The 20699-nt window shown below is 45.7% G+C and overlaps 1 protein-coding gene across 3 annotated transcripts in view; it reads right to left on the bottom strand.

Moving 5' to 3' along the window:
- Window positions 1-20699, bottom strand: part of LOC147718469 (uncharacterized) — a 264056-nt gene that overhangs the window by 149508 nt on the left and 93849 nt on the right. For all 3 annotated transcript variants that reach the window (XM_086918391.1, XM_086918389.1, XM_086918390.1), the window contains exons 3-4: window positions 3421-3505; window positions 966-1063 (exon numbers count right to left, since the gene is read on the bottom strand). In XM_086918391.1, coding sequence (XP_086774517.1) covers window positions 966-1063; window positions 3421-3505 — 183 coding nt within the window. The remainder of the gene's footprint in view (window positions 1-965; window positions 1064-3420; window positions 3506-20699) is intronic.

Genomic DNA, 20699 nt, shown 5'->3' with positions numbered 1-20699 from the left:
ACAATACAGACACTAAGTGCCTGTACAGCGGTAAACCTAAGTTGTTGTTCATTACAATGGACAGAAAACTAGATATGAGCAACCAACATCATTAAGAAGGAAAACACATACTATCGAACTGCACAATCCAGGCATAATACATTGAACTTGATTTTATTACATTTCTAGTGGCAATCAGGAGAAAGCAGGGCGCACTACACATACAATTTTAACAGTTATTCAAATCCATGCTTCCAAGAGGAAGGAATCGTTGCCAATCAATCCTTAGGAGGAAGAAAACACCCAAGAACAGCAGAATTAATGCCTTAACACTATTATGATCCAGTCATCCAAAGGAGACCCGGTACTGGAAGTATTCTAGAATCCTCTGTGTTTTTCATTCGAGCCAACACGTGTTTCATCATTGACTTCATCAAGGCTTCTTCGTGAGTATGCATTTCAATATCACAATCAAGAATTGAATATGTATTGCTTGTTTCTCTGATTTGCTAAAGTGAGACTTCAATCGAACCCATGTGAAAGCAATTCGGTAAATATCATGCTATGCCCATAGTATCTTGTACAGGTGCAATGAAGCACGTATATCTTGCGTTCCAGAATACTTCCGCGTTTTCTTAGTACGAGTGAAAGTTGGATTTCATCTTTCCAAGATCCCAAATAAAGTACCATAGCCTTAGGTAATAGTGAAACTATTTATTTTTAGCGCCACAAAACAGCCAAAACTAATCTTTTCAATATTTCAAATACAGTAGTTTATAGAAGTCACAATCAAATAGACTGTGACAATATACAGAGACGAGTAATATAAATGACTATAATATCTGGTGGGAGTAACATGCCAACAAAGACTGAAAGATGAATATATGGCTTTGAGGCATTATAGAAATCTGCCATTTATAAATTTATGCCAGAACCGGAAATCATAATATATCAGTTTACAGGAACAAAGTGCAAACAATACATACATGTAGGAGGCAGCTCCTGTCTTAATGTTGCCAATGGTGACCTTCACGTCGTCGTCATCACTGTCACTATCACTGTCCTCGTTGTCACTCTGAGGTGCCTAATAAGAAATAAGATGCATCAAATCAGCCAGACATGCCAAAAAGAAGAAACCAAAAGGAAATGTAAACAGATGTGAAGACACCTTGCCAGAAAAAAAACAATAGGTAATTCAAAATTTAAAAAAAACTTAATGGAGTCATCGAATGGATATTGCAGTTCCTAGCTAGTTTAAAGATCGTTATTATCCAAAAAGTATACAATAAATGATATGAATAAGAAACTTGCGACAACTGTCATAAGCAACACACATTAATAGCAGGTACTGTTCGTAATGTAAGGAAAATAATAGAACACCCATTCAGATTTAAAACAACAAAAATAATGCAGGGTGGTCATGAGGATGTGACATGTAGTATCTACCAAATGTGTCCCTACTAGGTGAATGGTGTGCTGAAATCTACCTGATGGCGAGTACATCAATTGACGCTATACACAAAGCAAATGTGCTTTGCGATTCAACAATGGCATGATACTTGTTTTTCTGTCTTGTGGCATATTTCTTCACAAAACGTAGTAGTAAACTGGCTTTTATGGTTTGGCCAACAAACTCTCACAAGTGCATTTTCTTGCAATCTTATTTTTTAGGTGATACAAATATTCTTCAATGTTTAGTGTTCATTTATAGTGTTTAACTTGTTTTTTCCAGCCTTTCTTTAAATAATCATTGCTGCCCACATTAAGAGGCATAGGACTGAAAGACATTGGTGATGCGTTGCAAGGAAGAGGTAGCAGCACACAAGATAATTCAATATGATAGGAGTTGCCATGGGGCAAAAAATGTAGTATCATCAGCTTGTGAAATATGAGATCTTAAACATTTACCTATTACTGTTGCTGCTATGTTACTTTGCTGATTTAGACCCCAGTTATTTGTAATTCTCAGACAAAGAATATTACAATTCCAAAGTTGCAATGATTTCCCCAGCTGTGGCCAGGGTGTAACAGCCTCATTCATCTTACGCTTGATGGAAAAAAAGGAGCATCCATGGTTGGCGGACATATCAGGATATCCACATGTGATAAATTTGTAGCGAATAAATCCAAATAGGAAAACACTTAATGCAGTAAAGGTTTATTCGGAAAAACTAGGTGCACCTTTAAAGTCATCAAAAGTCAAAGTTATTCTTCAACACCATATTCATTTGGAGATCCATGGTCAAACTAGAACCCATAGCTACCCTAAGGTTATCAACACAAATGGAATAGCAGTGTCAGTAATAATGAAGGAATCCTGATCGGGAGCTGTAGTAGGCAATCGGTATTTCATGACCCACTGTCTAACCCTTAATAAAACACCTATAATCTTGCTTGCGCCACCCTCCTTGTTAAAAGATGCAGGTGTTTTGGAATATGGTCAATCAATTCTGTTTGAATCACACTGCAGTTGTGTCTGGCCATTTTGAATTGTGAACCCCCTGCCTCCACCTGCAACGTACATAGTTGATGAGGGCAGAATCTATATTTGACCCAGCTTGGTAAACCGCAATATTGGTTCACATACTTCCACTTTGCCAGCTTACAGTAGCATCGAATAAAATTGGAGAGCAGTGCCTCTTCTATTTCCTCAGAAGAAATTGATGAGCAACTCCTTAAAACCAAGGGGCCAGGATATTACTGACCTGAAAGAACTACATCCCCATGGTTATCGAACTGACTCGTTAGGCAGTCAAACCAACATACATACATTCACACACAGTGTATTATTAAACACTGTAAAAACAGTCCCTCAACTATTCAAAATCTGATAACCAATCTATTTAGGACAATGATATACCAATTCAGCATTTTCCACACAATTATCACAAATCTGAAACACTTTTAAAGTCACAAAAAACATTCACCAATTTATACATAGGAAGAAAAATATAAATTAAGACATAATATTCACTATCAAATATACATATCCATTTTTATAGAACTTGACAAATATGAATTGATTTTCATGTACATTTGATCAGTGCTACGGGATTTTAAAAACCTTTCTACCAACGTGTTTGCGCTGTCTGGTAGGCTAGACTTAAAAATCGGTTTCCTAATTTGAGTGATGGAGCCAGTCGGAAAGGATGGAAAAGATGCTGTATTCTATTAAAGGAGCACACACAAGAAAAGAAAGTAGAGCCATTGAATAGGAAGCGAGCAAATGAGATGTAAAAGAAAGCCAACCAATGTTAAGAAATGGTCTGACCCAAGCCAACTCTAATATGTTGTATAGCAGACAATAGGTCTTGAATAACAAACAGCTAAACGGGTCTCTAGGGAAGACCTCAAAACATTGGAATTCAGAACTGCTGTGGATAATCCAATATGAGATTTCTATATTTCACAAACTGTATTACTGCAACCGCCATGACATACCTGTGGCAGCACCTTCGTCTCATTACTCCTATTGGACGTGATCTCCTGCGGAGCATCTTGCAACGGAGGAGTAGATTCTGCTCGCCTGTCAAGAAGCACAGACACGATTTTATGAAAACCTCAGATTCTATTTTTATTGACAAATACATATATGCACAAACATTAATAAACAGATTTTTCATGTGCACAGGAAATTGTCAAACAAAGTAAGGTGTTATTGAAATGTTATAATTCAAGCACATGTCTGAATAACTTAATGATGCAAATATTTTTCAGTAAGCTCAAGAACTAGTATGAGACTAAACCTGCACCATAACATTTCAATTCTTTGGATGCACATAGAATAAGCCACATTAAATCAGTGCTTTGCAAATATTACAAGGTTGCACCAATATTAAGTACCTGCTTGTAACTACTATATAGGGTGTATCATCCTCCTCATCTGGAGATATCCTATACTTTTAAGCATAGTACTTAGAAATCAGATATTTCTCCTCAAAAAGCCAGTTTAGTGCTACAAAAAATACGATGCAATGCTTTCCGCCTATACAACGCAGATCATTTGCTAATGAGACAACTAGTGTGTTGATATCAGTGGACACAAACTCAGGGAAAAGAAAAGATAGTGAAAGCCAATCAGATTTGATGCTTAGCGCACAAGAGCACTCGGTCTCATGCATCAAGCCCTTAACCAGTGTGGAGGTTTCAGCGCCTCCGAGGCGACCGCCCACTTATCCTTCCCTCCCCACACTTTTGTGATGGCGGAGACGACTATATAGAGGTGCGAAAGACAAGATTGACGGTAACCTGGGTAGAGCCGTATCAGCGCTGAAATCGGAGGTGCAATTCTGGACCGCTTTGCCCTTATCGGTGGCGGGCCGGGTGGCCATCTCTAAGATGGTAGTGCTTTCCCGTCTTATTTACTACTTTACGAACCTACCCTTCCTGGCCCCTGCGGCCCTGTTTAAGTCACTGAACACTATGCTCACGGAACTAGTATGGGGGTCGGGGCGGAGCCGAATTAGTCTGGCTAAATCACAGCTTCCTACTGCGGAGGGCGGTATGGGGGTCCCGGACCTGTTGGCATATAGCTACGCATGTCAACTGCAGTGGCTGGCCTACTGGCTGGCGGGCCGCAACCTGCACGAAATAGGCATGTCGGAGACAGACAGAGCGAGGGGGGTTATCCATACCATGCTACTACAGAGGGTTGAGATCCCTAGGACGGCACCGCCCCTGCTTAGACTCGCGATTACCTGCTGGAGAAGGGCGGTGAGATACACGTCTCCTGCTACCTCTTATGCTCCTCGATACCGCTATTGGGACTTCCATTGGGAATGAACCCGCTATCGAGTAGGGCACTCACTGCGTGGCACGACGCGGGAGTGACGCAAGTGGGAGATCTGTTTGCAGAGGGCCGTGTAATGTCCTTTGAGGATTTTCGCGACTCGCACCACACCCCGGGAGGGCTCTTTCTATTGCACACCAGGGTGAGACGCTACATCACACTAACATGGGCACCGGAAGGTGAAGAGCCTCACACGAACCCACTGCTCACTATGCAGTACCTAATGGGGTCGGGCAGTCACCTGACAAAATGGATAACGAGTGGTATACGGACGGGGAGGGCAACCTCGTTGCAGCCCTTGCGAGACGCTTGGGAAGGGGGTGTGGGGCGGGCAGTCAGAGACAAGGAATGGGAGCGTATCCTTAAATTCCCTAAGAAAGTGTCAAGGAACCCGAAGTTTAAATTCATACAGCTGATGGTCCTGCACAGGGCGTACCTCACACCTCACCGTTTACACGCAATGTTCCCAAACACGGCTGACACTTGCCCCCGATGTGGCACAGAGGATGCGCGACTACTGCATATGTTGTGGGACTGCCCAAAGTTGGGGTACTACTGGAAGACGATACATGAGGCTTTATTTAGGGTGGCTCCTGCCAGACCGTACACATCTCTGGAGTATAGCTTACTGGGGATGGGGCCCACTGAACGGAAAAAAAGTGTGGCCACACGATTTGCTGACTTAGCTCTCCTGCTTGCTAAACGTACCATAACAATGAGGTGGAAGTCGGCTAGGCCGCCTGATCCGGAGGTATGGAGGGCAGAAGTGGTGCGATGGGGGAAGGCAGAGGGTATGGCACTGCAGCGCGAAGAGCGTAGGGGCCTCAGGAAGACTCCATTGTCACTGGATTGGAATGCTATGGTAGGGACCTTTGAGGCTTGTGTGGGGGACGATACATCTATTTCATCATCTGCAGATGGTTGAGGGGAGGGTTGCTATGTTTGTAGTGTGTACAGCCTCCCATGTGTTTCATGTCGCCAACTGCACAGATGCCCAAGCACAGATACAGGTGCACAGAATAAAAAACATGTATGGTACATATTGTAGAATGACCTATGGAGGTTTGTGACGGTATATTGCTTGTTGAATTGGCTTGCAAGGTTAGACCGCGTACCAAGATTTAACATAATGCAAGAGTGTAGGTGCCAAGGGAGGGTACAGTAGGGTGGGGGGAGTTGGGGATGTAATGTAACAAAAAAACTGAAAATGGTATTTATGTGCCTATTGATAATGGATGTGGATTACAAATTATAGAAACCGCTATGCCTAATTGAATGTACGCTTTTGTTCACATTTACACTGCTAATAAAAAGTTTTCAAAAAAACCAGTGTGGAGAAAAGGTATCTTTCTTTTCACGGAAAAAGTGACCTCAACAGTATTTGATTTTTTGTTTTCATAGGTGATCCATCTGTAATTTTAAAGTACTGTCGCTGTTGCAGGATTTCTGCGGACACATTTTAAAAGATTTGGATGTTGGCACCCCCTGTACCATGAAATCTTCCCTCTTCCGAACAGCACCGACAATTTGTTTTTTGCGAACCTAGAGGTGAATTCATGTGATGAAATCATGTGGGGCATTGTAGGAGCTCAGTGGTGGACCCACCTAGTGTGATCTGTATAGTTCATCATGCTCAGGGCCATAAAAAGCAAGAAAACAAAGTATTTCATTCAGGTAAAGGTACTCCCAAAAAGTTCTCACACTGTTATGACATGACCTATTTACTAACTCTTCTAGATGCCCCTAGGGTGGTATGTTTGGATCCTGTAGTAGTAGTAGTATTCTTCCAATGAACAGATGCGCTCTCCCAGATCACTGATGTCCTTTTTGAGGTCTGTTAGTTCTCGGTTTATATCTGCAAGCAATCCCACGGGTCTTCTCTGAGGCAGACACACAAAGATTTCAAATATTATTACGTAATCAGGGCTCTTTTGGCTCAAAATCCTCCATTTTATTTTAGTTTGACTTGGGTGGGACCTTGCTTGGACTTTTGGCTTCTCTAGTCATCTGCTTTAGGGTTTTTTCGGTCCACATGTCCTTGAGGTTATTCTCCATTTGCCCCTTACTGGGGTCAATGCAGCTGATGGAGGGGACAGCGGAGGTAGTGATTAGGCTCCATCTTACAGCAAATAAGAGCGTGTTTGGGCAGGACTCCTGCTGTTCGGACCACCTGGTTCGAGTGTCGAATAATCTGCTCAAAGGCTCATGTACTCAGTGGGCTTTTGTTTCCCCTCAGAGGGCAAGGGAGTCCAAAGCATCAAAACTCCCCTCCCTACACCCCTGCCTCCTTCCACAGATCCAGGTTCGTCTTATGGAGGTGGGAACGTCTCTTCTCTAGTTCAGCCCTCCCTCTGCCTTATTTTCCAAGTTAGAAATCTGCATATCCTATGGATACGGCAGGCGGCAGGAGCCCCAACACTAGGATGTGGCTAGAGTCCTCTGAAGTCACCTTTTAGGGAAGGGTTTAAGGGGAAGTCCACTAGCTGGGCACAACAAACACCCCCATTGAGGCTTCTCATCTGTCACAGGCCACCTCCCGTCTAGACCTCAATGCTACTCAGTTCTGTGGTGGAGGGAGGGACAGGGGTGCCACCAGAATTTGCTTTTTGCCTTATAGCAGGAGAGGCACCCCCCACAATCCCACCAACCCAAGCATAATGGAACTTCACCTTGGGCCCCTGCTGTTTCCTGTGGGACATGTTACCTTCTTCAGTCTGCCACTGCCTTTATATTTCAATTTGGGTCAGCGTGCACCGGGCCTCAGGTCTTCTCCCCAACAGGCACTGTACTCGTAGCAGCAAATTGGGACAGTCTAATGCTGCTCTGATTTTGGGGTCTGGAGGCCACAACAGCCTGTCTTGGGCCCTGTGCTCACCCTATGGGGAGGGAAGAAGGCTACTTAGACTCACCTCCATCCCCCCACAGGCTTTGCTGCTCCCAGTGTGCTGCGTCGCTTTTCCTCCCTCAGGATGCTGTCTGCCATCTTGGATCACACACTTGCGGTCGGTGACAAGGACAGACCATTTAACAGAGATAGCTGGGTCCGGGGGGCAAAAGCATGCCCTCGATCCCCTGCAAGTCTAGAAACGCTCATTTCTCACCTACAAAGAACCTCAGAGGCAATGGTAGATTGCATACACTGGGACCATGGAGCAACAGGGCTCTGTATCCGTTTATGTTGCCATCTTGGTTCCTCCCTTGAGAAAATTAAAATTTTAAAAAACACATTTCTTCCCCATAACAAATATGCCTCACATTATAAACTATATATACAGATCTGATGCTTAGATCAAAACACCCATGGTTTGAAAGTAAAATGTGCAGGACCTGCAGGAATGAGGCAACAAGGAAAAGAGGCCTGTTGTAGTAGGGCAGAAGTCTATGGTCCTTTAATGCCAGCACTCATTCCTCTTCCCCCACAACACTTACCTCTTTCAAGATAAAAAAAAAGAAAAATCATCTTCGATCAAAACCTCACCCACAATTCAATTCCTAAAGTTGGCCTCGCTTGCAAGGCTGTAGCCGACAGAACATGCTAATAATCTGTGGAAGTCAAAGGCAGACTCTCAAAGAATGAATGACCCAAGAAGGAGCATGGAAACTCCAGGGTTACACCTTTAAAGGCAGGTTCAGTCTAAATATAAACTATCAAAGTAACGGAGGGAAAATCACTTCGTCCCTTGCCGGTTCTCTTACGGACAAGCTTTTAGCTGAGGTTTGTGTTGATCCTTGGAGCCACTCGGGCAATGCAGACGCCAATCAACTGATCATTTGCCTTGATGAGAACTCATCCTCATCACAATCACAAGACTGTCTCATTGTAGCTTCTGAATAGATGGCAGAATGCCAAGACTGCAATCTCAATCATAGAGTATACAGTCCCCCACCTGATTGCATGGCACCCGTCCCAGTAAAACTTGTTAGTAATTAGGGTATACGGTTTGATAAACTGTAGTTTCAACCGAATGTTCAACGCTTGCATCATTTTGTTCTTTAGGAGAACTCTGGAAAACTTGCTTTTTTCTCTTTCCCATCTACTTGAGTCTGCTCAAGCATATATCCCGCTGGCTCCAGATCAACCTCGATGACAGCCATCTTCAGATCCATTGTTGACTCCCAATCCACAAGCGTTTGATCCTTAAAACCCACTGCATTTGTCAAAAGATGCTACACAATGCTAACCCGCATTCAGATGCAAACTACTTTGCTGACATCTTATTTATTTATTATTTATTTTTAAGGTTTTATATAGCGCGAACAAGATCTTTGCAGATATCAGAGCGCTTTACAGAAACAGTAGGTAGGGTAAACAAAACTCTTGAAACAATATAAAATTCAGTAGTCAGTGAGTTGCAAAATAGGGTAGCAATCACACAAGAGTATGCAGACTAATAACAATCAAGAAACAATAATATGGAAGCAATACAATGTCTAAACGGGTAAGATTATAGCACCCCAGAGGGTGAGTAAACACAATGTGAAAGCAGAGAAGTAGTCAGTAATGGGTGCGTTGCAAGTTAGTGAGGCACTCAAGTCATAGTGTACAACCCAATAGCCAAGTTGGAAACCAATAATATAGCATCCGTGCGATGATTTAGATCCGAAAGCAGTCAAAAAAGAGACTCGCATAGGTAAGCAATCAGAAGGCCGATAATGTAGGAGCCAAGTACTGTCATTGTTCCAGTATCAATAGTATTCAGGTGAATTTAGCCTGAAGGATGGCCTTCACCTCTTTCTTGAAGAGTACAGTGGAAGGGATAAGCCTAGTTTCTGGCGAGAGTGCATTCCAGATCCTAGGCGCCATTCCTGAGAAGGAGCGTTTATGTTTTTTCCTTCCGGAATCTCCGTGGTTTCAGGAGGAGGGTTTTTGTGCTTCTGTTGGATCTTGAGCCTCCTGAAATGGTCAGCTTTTGAGTGAGGTAGTTGGGTGACTTGTGGTGTATGGCCGAGTGCGTCATACAGGCAATTTTCAGCTGAATTCTGGCTTCAATAGGCAGCCAGTTTAGGGCTTTTAAATCAGGGGATATATGTGAATGTTTTCTTGAGCCAGTGATGAGTCTCGCGGCCGCGTTCAGGGAGGCTCTTAGGGGGGCCGTTGTTGTAAGGGGGAGCCCGCTGAGAGCCGCTATACCGTAGTCTATCCGAGGAATGACTAAGGCTTGAACAACAGTTTGGAAGTCCTTGGGTGGAAGAAAGGGTTTGAGTTTTCTCAGCGTGTTGATTGGGAAGTTGGCTCCTTTAGTTGCTTTGCTAATATGCTGCTGCATGTCATGATTGCAGTCCAAGGGATTTCGCGGAGTCCACGATGGTGGGCTGGACATTGAGTGCGGTTAGATGATTGAGCCATGTTTGGGTGATGGCCTTTTTCGTAGGAGGAGAGATCAGAAGGAACTCAGTTTTCAGAGCATTTAGTTTGAGGTGATTGTCGGCCAGCCAAGCTTGGGTCTTTCTTAGTGTGGTATTCAACAGTTTGATGTCTTCAGGGGATTGAAGCTTGAGGTAGAGCGGAGTGTCATTGGCGTACATATGGAAGTGTACCTTTGAAGATTGAAGATTGAAGCAAGGTGGTGAGTGGTTCCATGACGAGGTTGAACAGTGTGGGGGATAGGGAGGAACCTTGTGGGACGCCTAGTGTTACTGGCACAGGCGAGGACAGAGCGTTGTTGATCTTGAACTTCTGAGACCGGTTGTGCAGAAAGGATGTGAACCATTTGATAACAGTCCCGGATATGCCCATTCTGGTGTTTAGGAGCTCCAGTAGTTTCTCGTGTTTGACCGTATCAAATGCTGAGGAGAGGTCAAGAAGGATGAGGAGGCAAGACTCATTGTGGTCAAGGATTTGGAGGGCGTCATCAATTATGTGTGTCATGGCCGTTTCCGTGCTATGCTTTGCTCTGAATCCTGATTGGTGAGAGTTGAGGAGCTCAAACTGCTCTATGTGTTTTATCAGTTGGAGTTGTACGCATTTTTCTAACAGTTTTGCCAGAGTGGGGATATTGGTGATAGGACGATAGTTGTTTAGGTCGGTCGGGTCAGCTGTGGGTTTCTTGAGTATAGGCGTGACTTGCCCAATCTTGAGGGAGTCTGGGATGAGCCCTTGTTGCAAGGAACAGTTGATGATTTTAGTCCAGAGTCGGAGGAGCAGGGGGGTGAGGACTTTAACAGCATTGGCAGGTAGGGGGTCTGTGTGGTGATTGGCGGGTTTCAAGGTGACAAGCAGCTTGTGAATTGATTCTTCAGAATAGGTGTTGAAGGACGACCATGAAGCGTTGTTTTTAGGTTGAGTGTTAGTTATGTGTGAGAGATTGCCTACCAGACCCCTTCAACTACGGTATCCAGACTCCTCTCATCTGTCTTCGCAGGGATACGAACGGGGACACAACCCGGAAGTCCCTCCCTCGAACACCGGAAGCAGTTACCCAGGGCCAATAAGAGAGGAGTGGAATAACCGTTACGGGAGGGAAGTCGGTGGAACAAGGACAGCGTGGAAGGAAGACGCGGGACCCGAATACAAGCAGGAAGACGCGGGACCCGGTTTCAAGCGGGAAGACGCAGGACCCGAATACAAGCAGGAAGACGCGGGACCCGGTTTCAAGCGGGAAGACGCGGGACCCGAATACAAGCAGGAAGACGCGGGACCCGAATACAAGCAGGAAGACGCGGGACCCGAATACAAGCAGGAAGACGCGGGACCCGGTTTCAAGCGGGAAGACGCGGGACCCGAATACAAGCAGGAAAACGCGGGACCCGGTTTAAAGCAGGAAAAAGACGCAGAACTCGACCAAAAGAAGACCTGGACATCAGGAACCACCGAGGACGAAGACGAAACGTGGTCCGAAGATTGGTGGTGTCCGGAGGTGGCTGGAGAGCGGCCGTGACTCAGGAGAGTTACGGCGGAGCCAGGTTAGTGATTGTAAACTGGGAATAGAAGGGAGAGGGTGGTAAACGAACGGGTGCGGGTAGCGTCCAACAAAGTGATATCTCTGAGTTCTTTGTGAATGAAACGTTGCCTTAGTTTAAATCCCTTGTTACCGTAGGAACGGTCTGCTCCTATACCCTTCTTTTCTAATCGAACACTAGCTGATAAGAGTCATGATAATATTTTGGGTGTTGTAGGAACACCTATTCTTTTCTTCTTTTTCAACCCTTACTTTGTGTGGTGGGACTGTTCTCCAAACACTTAGGTACACTTGTGTATTGTGATGTCATAGCGGTATGACATTTTGAAACCGCAATACATTATTCTAACGGCTCCTTTCATTTCTTTGTTTTTCTATGAGCCTCCGGGGAACACACCACAATCCCGGACAAACCGAGGACCGGACTTCATCATCCTCGTCGGACTCGGACGAAGCTGTAAAACATCCAAAACCAATAACTCAACAACCTTCAACTTCTTTACCCCTTATTAATAAACCTTCCTTTAAACCTATTCTTCAGCCTCCTCGTCTGTTTATCAAGCCTGCCCTACGACATTATGCCTATGGAGCCGGAGTATCGACTTACATCCTTGAGGAGATCACTTCTTATAGTGTCGTTCTTTTGCTTGAAAAAGCAGAAAAGTATTCACAACTTGGAATAGCCTTTGTTGAGTTGTTAGGTTGTGGAGGTTGCGTTTTGGTTTGGGTTTTGACTAGCTCGAACAGTTTTTTAGGTCGGTTTTTAGCTTGATCCAGCTGTTGGCTAAAGAAGACTGATTTCGAGCGTTTGATTTTTCTGAAGTAAGCGTTTCTCTTACTCTTAAGCGCTCTAAGGTGCAGTGCTGAGGGGTCAGATCTCCACGAGCGCTCAGCCATGCGCATAGCACGTCTGTCTTCATTGAGGCTGCCATCGTACCATGGGTTCGAGTTCTTGGTGGCTACTCTCTTCAGTTGCAGGGGTGCGGCTTCATTGATTATGGCAGACATGGTGTCTAGGTAGTGGTCCGTCAATGAGTGCACATCAGAGACGCCCATAGGGGGAAGGAGGAGACTGCCTGTGTGGGCAGGCAAGGAGTTTGGGTTGAGATTCTTCATGTCCCTCTTCCAAAACTTGGTTTTGGCAGGTTGAGCTGGGTTAAGTTTGACCTTTTCGTTGATGAAGAAGGTGATGATGTGGTGGTCTGACCAGTCACATGGTTCGATTGCCACCAGCTGGGTAGAGTCTTCTTTGGCGATGATAAGGTCAAGGATAGAGCCTTTTTCATGTGTTGGATCGTTGCAGATTTGGGTGAGGTCAAGCGCGTTGAGGAAACTCTTAAGGCTCTTCACCACTGCGTCTTTCTGGTCGTTCCAGTGGAGGTTGAAATCTCCCAGGTAAATTTGATTGAGCTGTCGACCGGCGTTGGTGGATATCGTGTCCATTAGTTGTTGGGAGAAGGGGAAGTTGTCCCCGGGTGGGTGGTAAATAACATGAAGGGAGCACACAGGTTTGCCCTCACTAGTAATATCAAGGCAGATGAGTTCGCAGGAGGAGAGGGAGGGGGAGGGGCCTTCAGTGATTGCGAGGTTGCTCCTGTAGATGCATGCGATTCCCCCACCCGTCTTGCCATTCCTGTCGAGTCTAATAATGAGATAGTTCAGGGGGACTAATATGTCTATTATAGGTGTGGATGCTTCAGTTAGCCACGTTTCAGTCAGAATGGCTAGGTCAAGGTCCCTTGATAAGATGAGATCCGCGATGCCAGGGGAGTGTCTCCGGACCGATCTGCAGTTGAGCAGGATACACTTTAGTCTAGGAGTGAGGAGAGTGGGTGAATGTTCTAAGGAGAGGGGGATTTTTTTGAGATTACAGGGGACAGAGCTTCTGTTGTTCAGTGTGGGGGGCCTGAGGGGATTTGTGGGAATCGTGGGTATGGGGAGGTGTGTGGTGGGTGGGCGTTTTGTGGGACCTGGGCCATATGAGCAGAGTAGATTGTGTAAGTCTCGGCCCGAGAGGAGGTTTGGGGTGCGACGGGGACGGCCGGTGGCCTTGCGATCAGGGATAGAGGGCCAGCGCGGGGAGAGATGCGTGGAATGGTTTGAGGGGCGAGTGGAGTGCTTGTTGGGCGGGAAAGTGTAGGGTAGAGGGTGCCTGGGGTGTGTGAGAAGAAGTTCTTTGATGGTATGGAGCTCTTCTTTGACTTGTAGGAGGGTGGAGATGATCATGTCCAGAGTTGGGTTGGGGATGGAATTGGAAGTGAGAGCAGTGGGTGCGTGTTTGAGTAAGGTAATGGGGTTGGTACTGGATCAAATGGGGCAGAAAGTGCGCGCGATGGAGCAAGGCTCTGAGGTCCTAGTAGGTGGGGTAGCATTCGATGGAAGAGAGAGTTTGTGAGCCGGGGGCGAGGATGAGGACAGGGGGAGGTTGATAGTGTGGGTGATGGCGCTTGTGGAATGCGGCGCAAGTGCGTTGAGGGATGAGTGTAGGCTGGAGAAGGAAGTAGTGACAATAGGATGGTGGGGGCTAAGAATGGGAGGGGATAGAGGATAAGGGGTTAGGTTGAGAGAGGTGGTGTGTTCTGTGAGTCTGGCCGATGGAGTGGGGTAGTGGGGAGTGAGAGTGGGGGGGGAGAAAGGGTGAGGGTTGGTCATGTCGTGGGACGTGGGAGATATGCTCAAGGCGGTGGGGGTGGGGGTGGGTTCTGCGGATGGGTGATTGATTACAGAAGGATCTGCGACGTTCGCAGGGGTCGTGTGGTGGGGGGTGAGGAGGGTGGGGGTAAAGGGAATGAACGCGGGGGTGATCTTCGCCAGTGCATGGGGGAATTTGGGAAATATGAACGGGTGGTATGAATTGGGCAGTATGATAGGGTGGGTGACTGGTTACCGCGCAGGGGGGAGGGGAGAGGTGTGAGATGTTCCTCTGCTGTGATGGTGTGCAGCTGGTGTATATGGGGGAGAGATCTATGTCTGTGATTGAGAAGTGTGGGGTAGGTACAGTAGGTCTTGACGCCGAAGGAAGTGTCCCGTGTCTCTGTCATTTGTACGCCGGAACAGGTAGCCCACGAAGGTTTCAGGTGTTGTCCCTGGCACCGCTGGGTCTTAGAAAAACCCAGTCCTTCAGGTGGGGAACAGGTTATCTAGTAGTTCCAGGTTCCTGTCTGAGGATTGAATAAGGACAATCCCGTTATTGTAGATAGTGATGGTGGTTCTGCCTGGGAAGAGTTGAGATGGTGTGATGGAGAGTGTTAAGCCATGAGCGGATTTCCTGGTAGAGGAGACGGTGAGTAAGGTGCGGAACGCTTTTCTCCATTGGGCTCTTCGTGTGGTGTGGAAGATGATGTCAATATTCATGGATCCATTCACCGATGAGAAGTAGGTGTCGACAAAGGGGGTTTCAGGGTGGGTCCTAAGGAAGTTATGTTTAAAGCGCTTAGCGGCTTTTTTGTTGAGTAATGATGGGTAGTTGATTTTATATGTGTGTTTGCCGATGGGATCCATGTTGGGATGGCGGTAAAGGTAGGCGCAGGAGGGTGTACAATAATGATATACAGGAGCCAAATACAAGTGCAAACAACAAATTACAAGTAACGAAAGTGACACTGGTGAGCAGACTGAATATATGAGGTAGCAATCAGAATCAAGATGATATTAGTGATCTTAGTGAGCAATCAAAATATATGAGGTAGCAATCGGTGCGACCCAAGAGAAAGTGAACTGGGTGCAGGTTACAAAAGTGAACAAAATACAGGTAAAAATAAAATATTGATATAGGAGGTAGCATTGACATTAGTGTGCAATCAAAGTATATGAGGTAGCAATCAAAGTATATGAGGTAGCAGTCGGTGCGTCCCAAAGAGAAAGTGAACTGGGTGCAGGTTACAAGGTTTACAAGATACAAATACAAATATAATATAGCAAAACATAGTCTATCTCTATCACAAGTAGTAGTGGGCTTAGATGAGCCACGACATTCCTTTTGATTATTCCCTGTATTCGTCAAACCACGATCTGACGCAGGACTTTTTTCTCTGTACATGACAAAAAATTAGCTTTTTTGCTCATATTTATTTCGCACATTATCTGACCACCTTGTCTCTCATCACTGCTTCATTACCCACTTATGATGCTATCCACCTGTGCCTTCCAATTCCCTTTCAAGCCTACTTTCTATCAATTATGATGGTATATGTTATCTCTACATCTATTCACTTTTTCTAGAATATTACTACTAATTAATGGCTAAATTTATATATATATATGGTTTACTTTTATTAATCACTGCCACTGCATTCATGTTGCTACATGCATGGGTTTCTGAATTCCTATTTAAGCAGTAGGATACTGTGTAAGGTCATAGTTACACTACACAGGCGTCCTTTAAATCTTTCATTGCAATATACAGAATGTTGTTGCAAGTTTCTTTCTGCTGGCCCTGTGACAAACCTACCTGGTGCCATGGGTTGTATGACTTGTATGGTCACAAAATGAATTACCAGGGCATCGGAATTATTTTTATACTCATATTATATTTGGCAGTGACATTAATTAATCCAAATATTTATTTACATACATATACCAAACAAGCAGCAAAGCGAATTGCTAGAAAACGATTGACTGGAGACATTACACGGCCTCTCTGAGGTTCACACACCCTCCTCAGTGCTTATAGATAACATTCCTCTTCGATATTGCGACCAAGGCTAAGCTGGTAGGCGAAATGCGTTGGTGGTGAGACAGAAATAAACACCTTTTGCACTTCACTGGGGTGTGCCTGTGCCTTCTTTATACAGACTACATCTATCTATAGATAGATATATATACACACACATACATAAATATATAAGTATATATATTAATTGAAAAAAGGTTCAAGTGAACTTATCGTTTTATGTTTAGCTTTGGATAGAACACCAACATATGTTGTTTAAAAAAAAGCCTTGAAGTTAAAGATTAGTTATGGTTGCAAATTAAAAGTGAAAAACCACTGAAATTCGCAAGTTATGGTATTATGGTTCGGAGCACAATCGATAACAGAACTCAACAGCCACGAAAAACAACCTGCACTCCAAATGCAATGTTCATGACCTCAACCTTACTGAATCAGATGCCGTTACAAATGTTGTAAATCATCTTACAGATGAATACATATCACATTATCCTTACTGCACTGACAGACGACTGTGAATGTAGTATCATTAATTGGTTTGATTATGTGTTGTTTTTTCAATTACATTTCGCTTGTAGGCGTTGTTATTTATTGGTATCAATATTGGAGGTCATAAGCATTGCAGATGATGGTACTGAGAGACATACCTATAACGAGCATCTGAATCTGCTGAATAGATATGCCTTAATCAAGTGTATCTATGTCACTTCAATTCTGTATCACAATTGTAGCGTGTTATTGCGGTCATAGGATGATAAGTCTAGTAGTAGTGTAAGACTGCCTTTCAAAGAGGTGAAAGGTGTCATCTATGATTCTGAGCATAGTGATGAGACAGAGATACATTGCATCTCGCTCCTCCCATTCCCCGCCAAAGTCATTGAGAAAGCCGTCAACAGTCAGCCCGCCGCCTTCCTCGAATCCAACAAATCCCTCGACCCTTCACAATCCGGCCGCCGAGCCAAACACAGCACCGAAACCGCCCTCATCGCAGCTACAGACGACATCCGAACGCTACTGGACAACGGAGAAATAGTTGCCCTCATCCTACTTGACCTCTCCGCCGCCTTTGACACAGTCTGTCATAGCACCCTCATACAACGCCTCAGCAACGTCGGAATACAAGGAAATCTTTGGACTGGATCATCTCGTTCCTCGCCGGGAGAACCCAGAGAGTCCACCTCCCCCCATTCAACTCAGAGGCCACCGAAGTCATCTGCGGAGTACCACAAGGATCATCACTCTCAACGTTTACATGAGTCCCCTCGCATCCATCACGCGACAACACAACCTCAACATCATCTCCTACGCAGACGACCCCCAACTGATCCTCTCCCTCACCAAAGACCCTAACACCGCCAAAACCAATCTACACGAAGGAATGAAAGTAGCCGCCGAATGGATGAAGAACAGCCGTTTAAAACTAAACTCGGACAAAACGGAAGTCCTCATCCTAGGATCATCCCCCCTCTGCCTGGGACGAGTCATGGTGGCCACCGGTCCTGGGTACAGCACCCATACCTACAGACCACGCACGTAACCTGGGCTTCATCCTAGACTCCTCCCTCTCGATGACCAGACAAGTCAACGCCGTCTCATCTTCATGCTTCAACGTCCTTCGCATGCTCAAAAAATCTTCTGTTACGTTACGTTAAAAGTATTTGTACAGCGCACGTTCACCGGCGGTTTCATGGCGCTCTTGGCGTAACGGCAGCTAGGGTGGAGGTGTTACTCGCGTATTGACTGAAACAGAAAAGTCTTCAGGAGTTTACGGAAGTGATCGTAAGTGGGACAGAGGCGGAGTGCAGTAGACACCGAGACAAGAAAGACTGTCACTCACGTACTGGTCACTAGCCGACTGGACCATGGAAACACCCTCTATGCCGGAACCACAGCCAAACTACAGAAAAAACTCCAACGCATCCAAAACGCCTCAGCCAGACTCATATTGGACATCCCCCATCATGCTCACATTACTGGTCACCTGAAAGACCTCCACTGGCTCCCCGTCAACAAGAGAATAACGTTCCGTCTCCTCACCCACGCACACAAGGCCCTCTACGACCTAGGACCCGAATGCCTCAACACACGACTGTCCTTCTACACATCCACCCGCCAAATGCGATCATCCAATCAAGCCCTCGCCGCAGTTCCGCGCATCCATAGATCCACCGTGGGAGGAAGATCCTTCTCCTACTTTGCGACCATAACCTGGAATTCTCTCCCCACTCACCTCCGCCTTACACAGAACCACCTTTCCTTCAGAAAGCAGCTAAAAACCTGCCTATTCGATAAGTAATGCACACACCCTCCCCCAAGCGCCTTGAGACCCTCTGGGTGAGTAGTGCGCTATACAAATTCCTGAACTTGAACTATGGCCCTGCCTAAACTGAAGTTGGTTGACTATGAAAAAGGCAGGGCAAGTTAGCAGCATTGCAACAAATGTTTCCATGCTTTCTGCCACGAGCGAGATGCTTGTGATCAGATAATTTTGTAAGCGTCCATGATCTTCAATAAGCTTTGTTAATAGATGGTGGATGAGACCAATCTTGAAATAGTGGTACAAAGCGCCGAGTGAGGGAGGCATTGAGAATGTGGAGTCAGTGTAGTATTAGAATGACTCTATACTCTGTTTTGTCAGAAACAGGGGCTAGCAAGAAGCCTTGGTACTTACTGCTACAGCCTTAACAATTTCCATGGTTAGAGGTTTGCATGTGTTCCAGCAAACATGGGGATTTATTTTACTTGAAGTACCAGGTGGCTGTTTTTTTAGAAAAATTATGAGTATTCATTAAATAAGGTTTCTGCTGGTGTCATAGTGGATTGGCGGGATGAACAGTCTTCTGGTTTCACTCGTTTGGGCTGGTAAACGCAGCAGAGTAAAACTTCATCTCCTAAAATTAGACATATCAGGGCGGCTTGGGGCTCCCGGATCTACTCCTCTACTATATTGCAGGACACTGGTGGGCGGACAGCCCGAATTCTGAAAAAAGATTGATTCCAGGTGGGTGCCCAGCGGCAGACCTGCCCAAGTACCTTAGGGTGGGCTCGAGGACCCCTAGAGACTGTCCATTCGGAATCAAACATGTTGCATGGGCCTGATATTATGGAAAGCCCCATAAACCTACGCATTGCCCCTAAAATAGCTCCCAGGCTTTAGCAATATACAATCCATAATCGACCTGGCCAGCTGGTATGGAGGCTGCAGGGGATCTTTATTTAAATGATGCCTTCCTCTCCTTTGAGGACGCGAAAGAAATAACCGGGTTCCAGAGGGCCAATTCCTGCAATATGCCAAGATAACACGTACAGTCTGCGAAATTTGGTTTACACTTCCAAACGAGAAGGAAAAATACATGGCACTGTGCACGATCTTAGACCCAGGCTCCTTCAAGGGACCAATATCCCGTCTATACAAAGCCCTGAAAACTGATCGCAAAATCGACCTGACAAAGATTTGGGATAGATGGGCGGAGGACTTGCCCAGACCGCTGAGGGGGAATGGAAACGTGCATTTACACAGGTCCAAGAAGTATCTAGCAATGCACGATTTAAACTCATTCAAATCAATTCCACTGCACATACCTGACCCCCCCCTACGCTTGGCAAGAATTGACCTGTCACACGCTCCAAACTGCACCAGATCCGGCACTTCCCCAGCCCACTTCGTACACATTTCCAGGGACTGCCCCCTACTTAGCACATATTGGAGCTCAGTCCTAGGAATGCTGCAAAAAGCGACAAAGCTCCCAGTTGAGACCACAATATAGAATATTTGCTGGGCGTACTACCGACCCCCAAGGCCTGAACCCGCATGCAGCATAAACTCAACATGCTGGGCTGGTTCTGGCGAAACGCTGTCTATCCATTCATTGGAAGCAGACCACAGCCCCTCTTCCTGAGAAATGGAGGGCAGACTTTCGCAAATGGGGAATTGCAGAGGAACGCCGCCTACGTGCAGACCGCACAGATGAGAACGCTGATAAGAGACCTGGAGAATCATCCTAGGAAGGACACACATGACAGATCACCCTGAAGGAAGGGACCCTGAACTAACTCAGTGTGGTACATCTGCACACATAGTAAAACAGGCCAGCGGGCACCACACTCCCCTCCCCTACCCCTGCAGCCACACAGAAACCACAGTACCTGACTCGTACCCCATTAAATGATTCTCCTTCAGCTCCCAACGGAGACATCGATATAGATCGCGAAACAGGCCACATGCTTTTGTATTGGCTACCTTTCTGACTAAATACGACCTCTCCCACTATTGATCCACCAATCAAGCACCCCGCTGCACCACCCTCCCCAAAGCACCTCCCACTGGGGATAGGGAAAGGGGGCCAAAGTGACACATGAAAGC

Source organism: Lissotriton vulgaris, chromosome 4_1 (assembly GCF_964263255.1).
Source record: "Lissotriton vulgaris chromosome 4_1, aLisVul1.2, whole genome shotgun sequence".
Classification (NCBI taxonomy): domain Eukaryota; kingdom Metazoa; phylum Chordata; class Amphibia; order Caudata; family Salamandridae; genus Lissotriton; species Lissotriton vulgaris.
The sequence above is the reverse complement of the archived record's forward strand: the minus strand, read 5'-3'. Positions and strand labels throughout refer to the sequence as shown.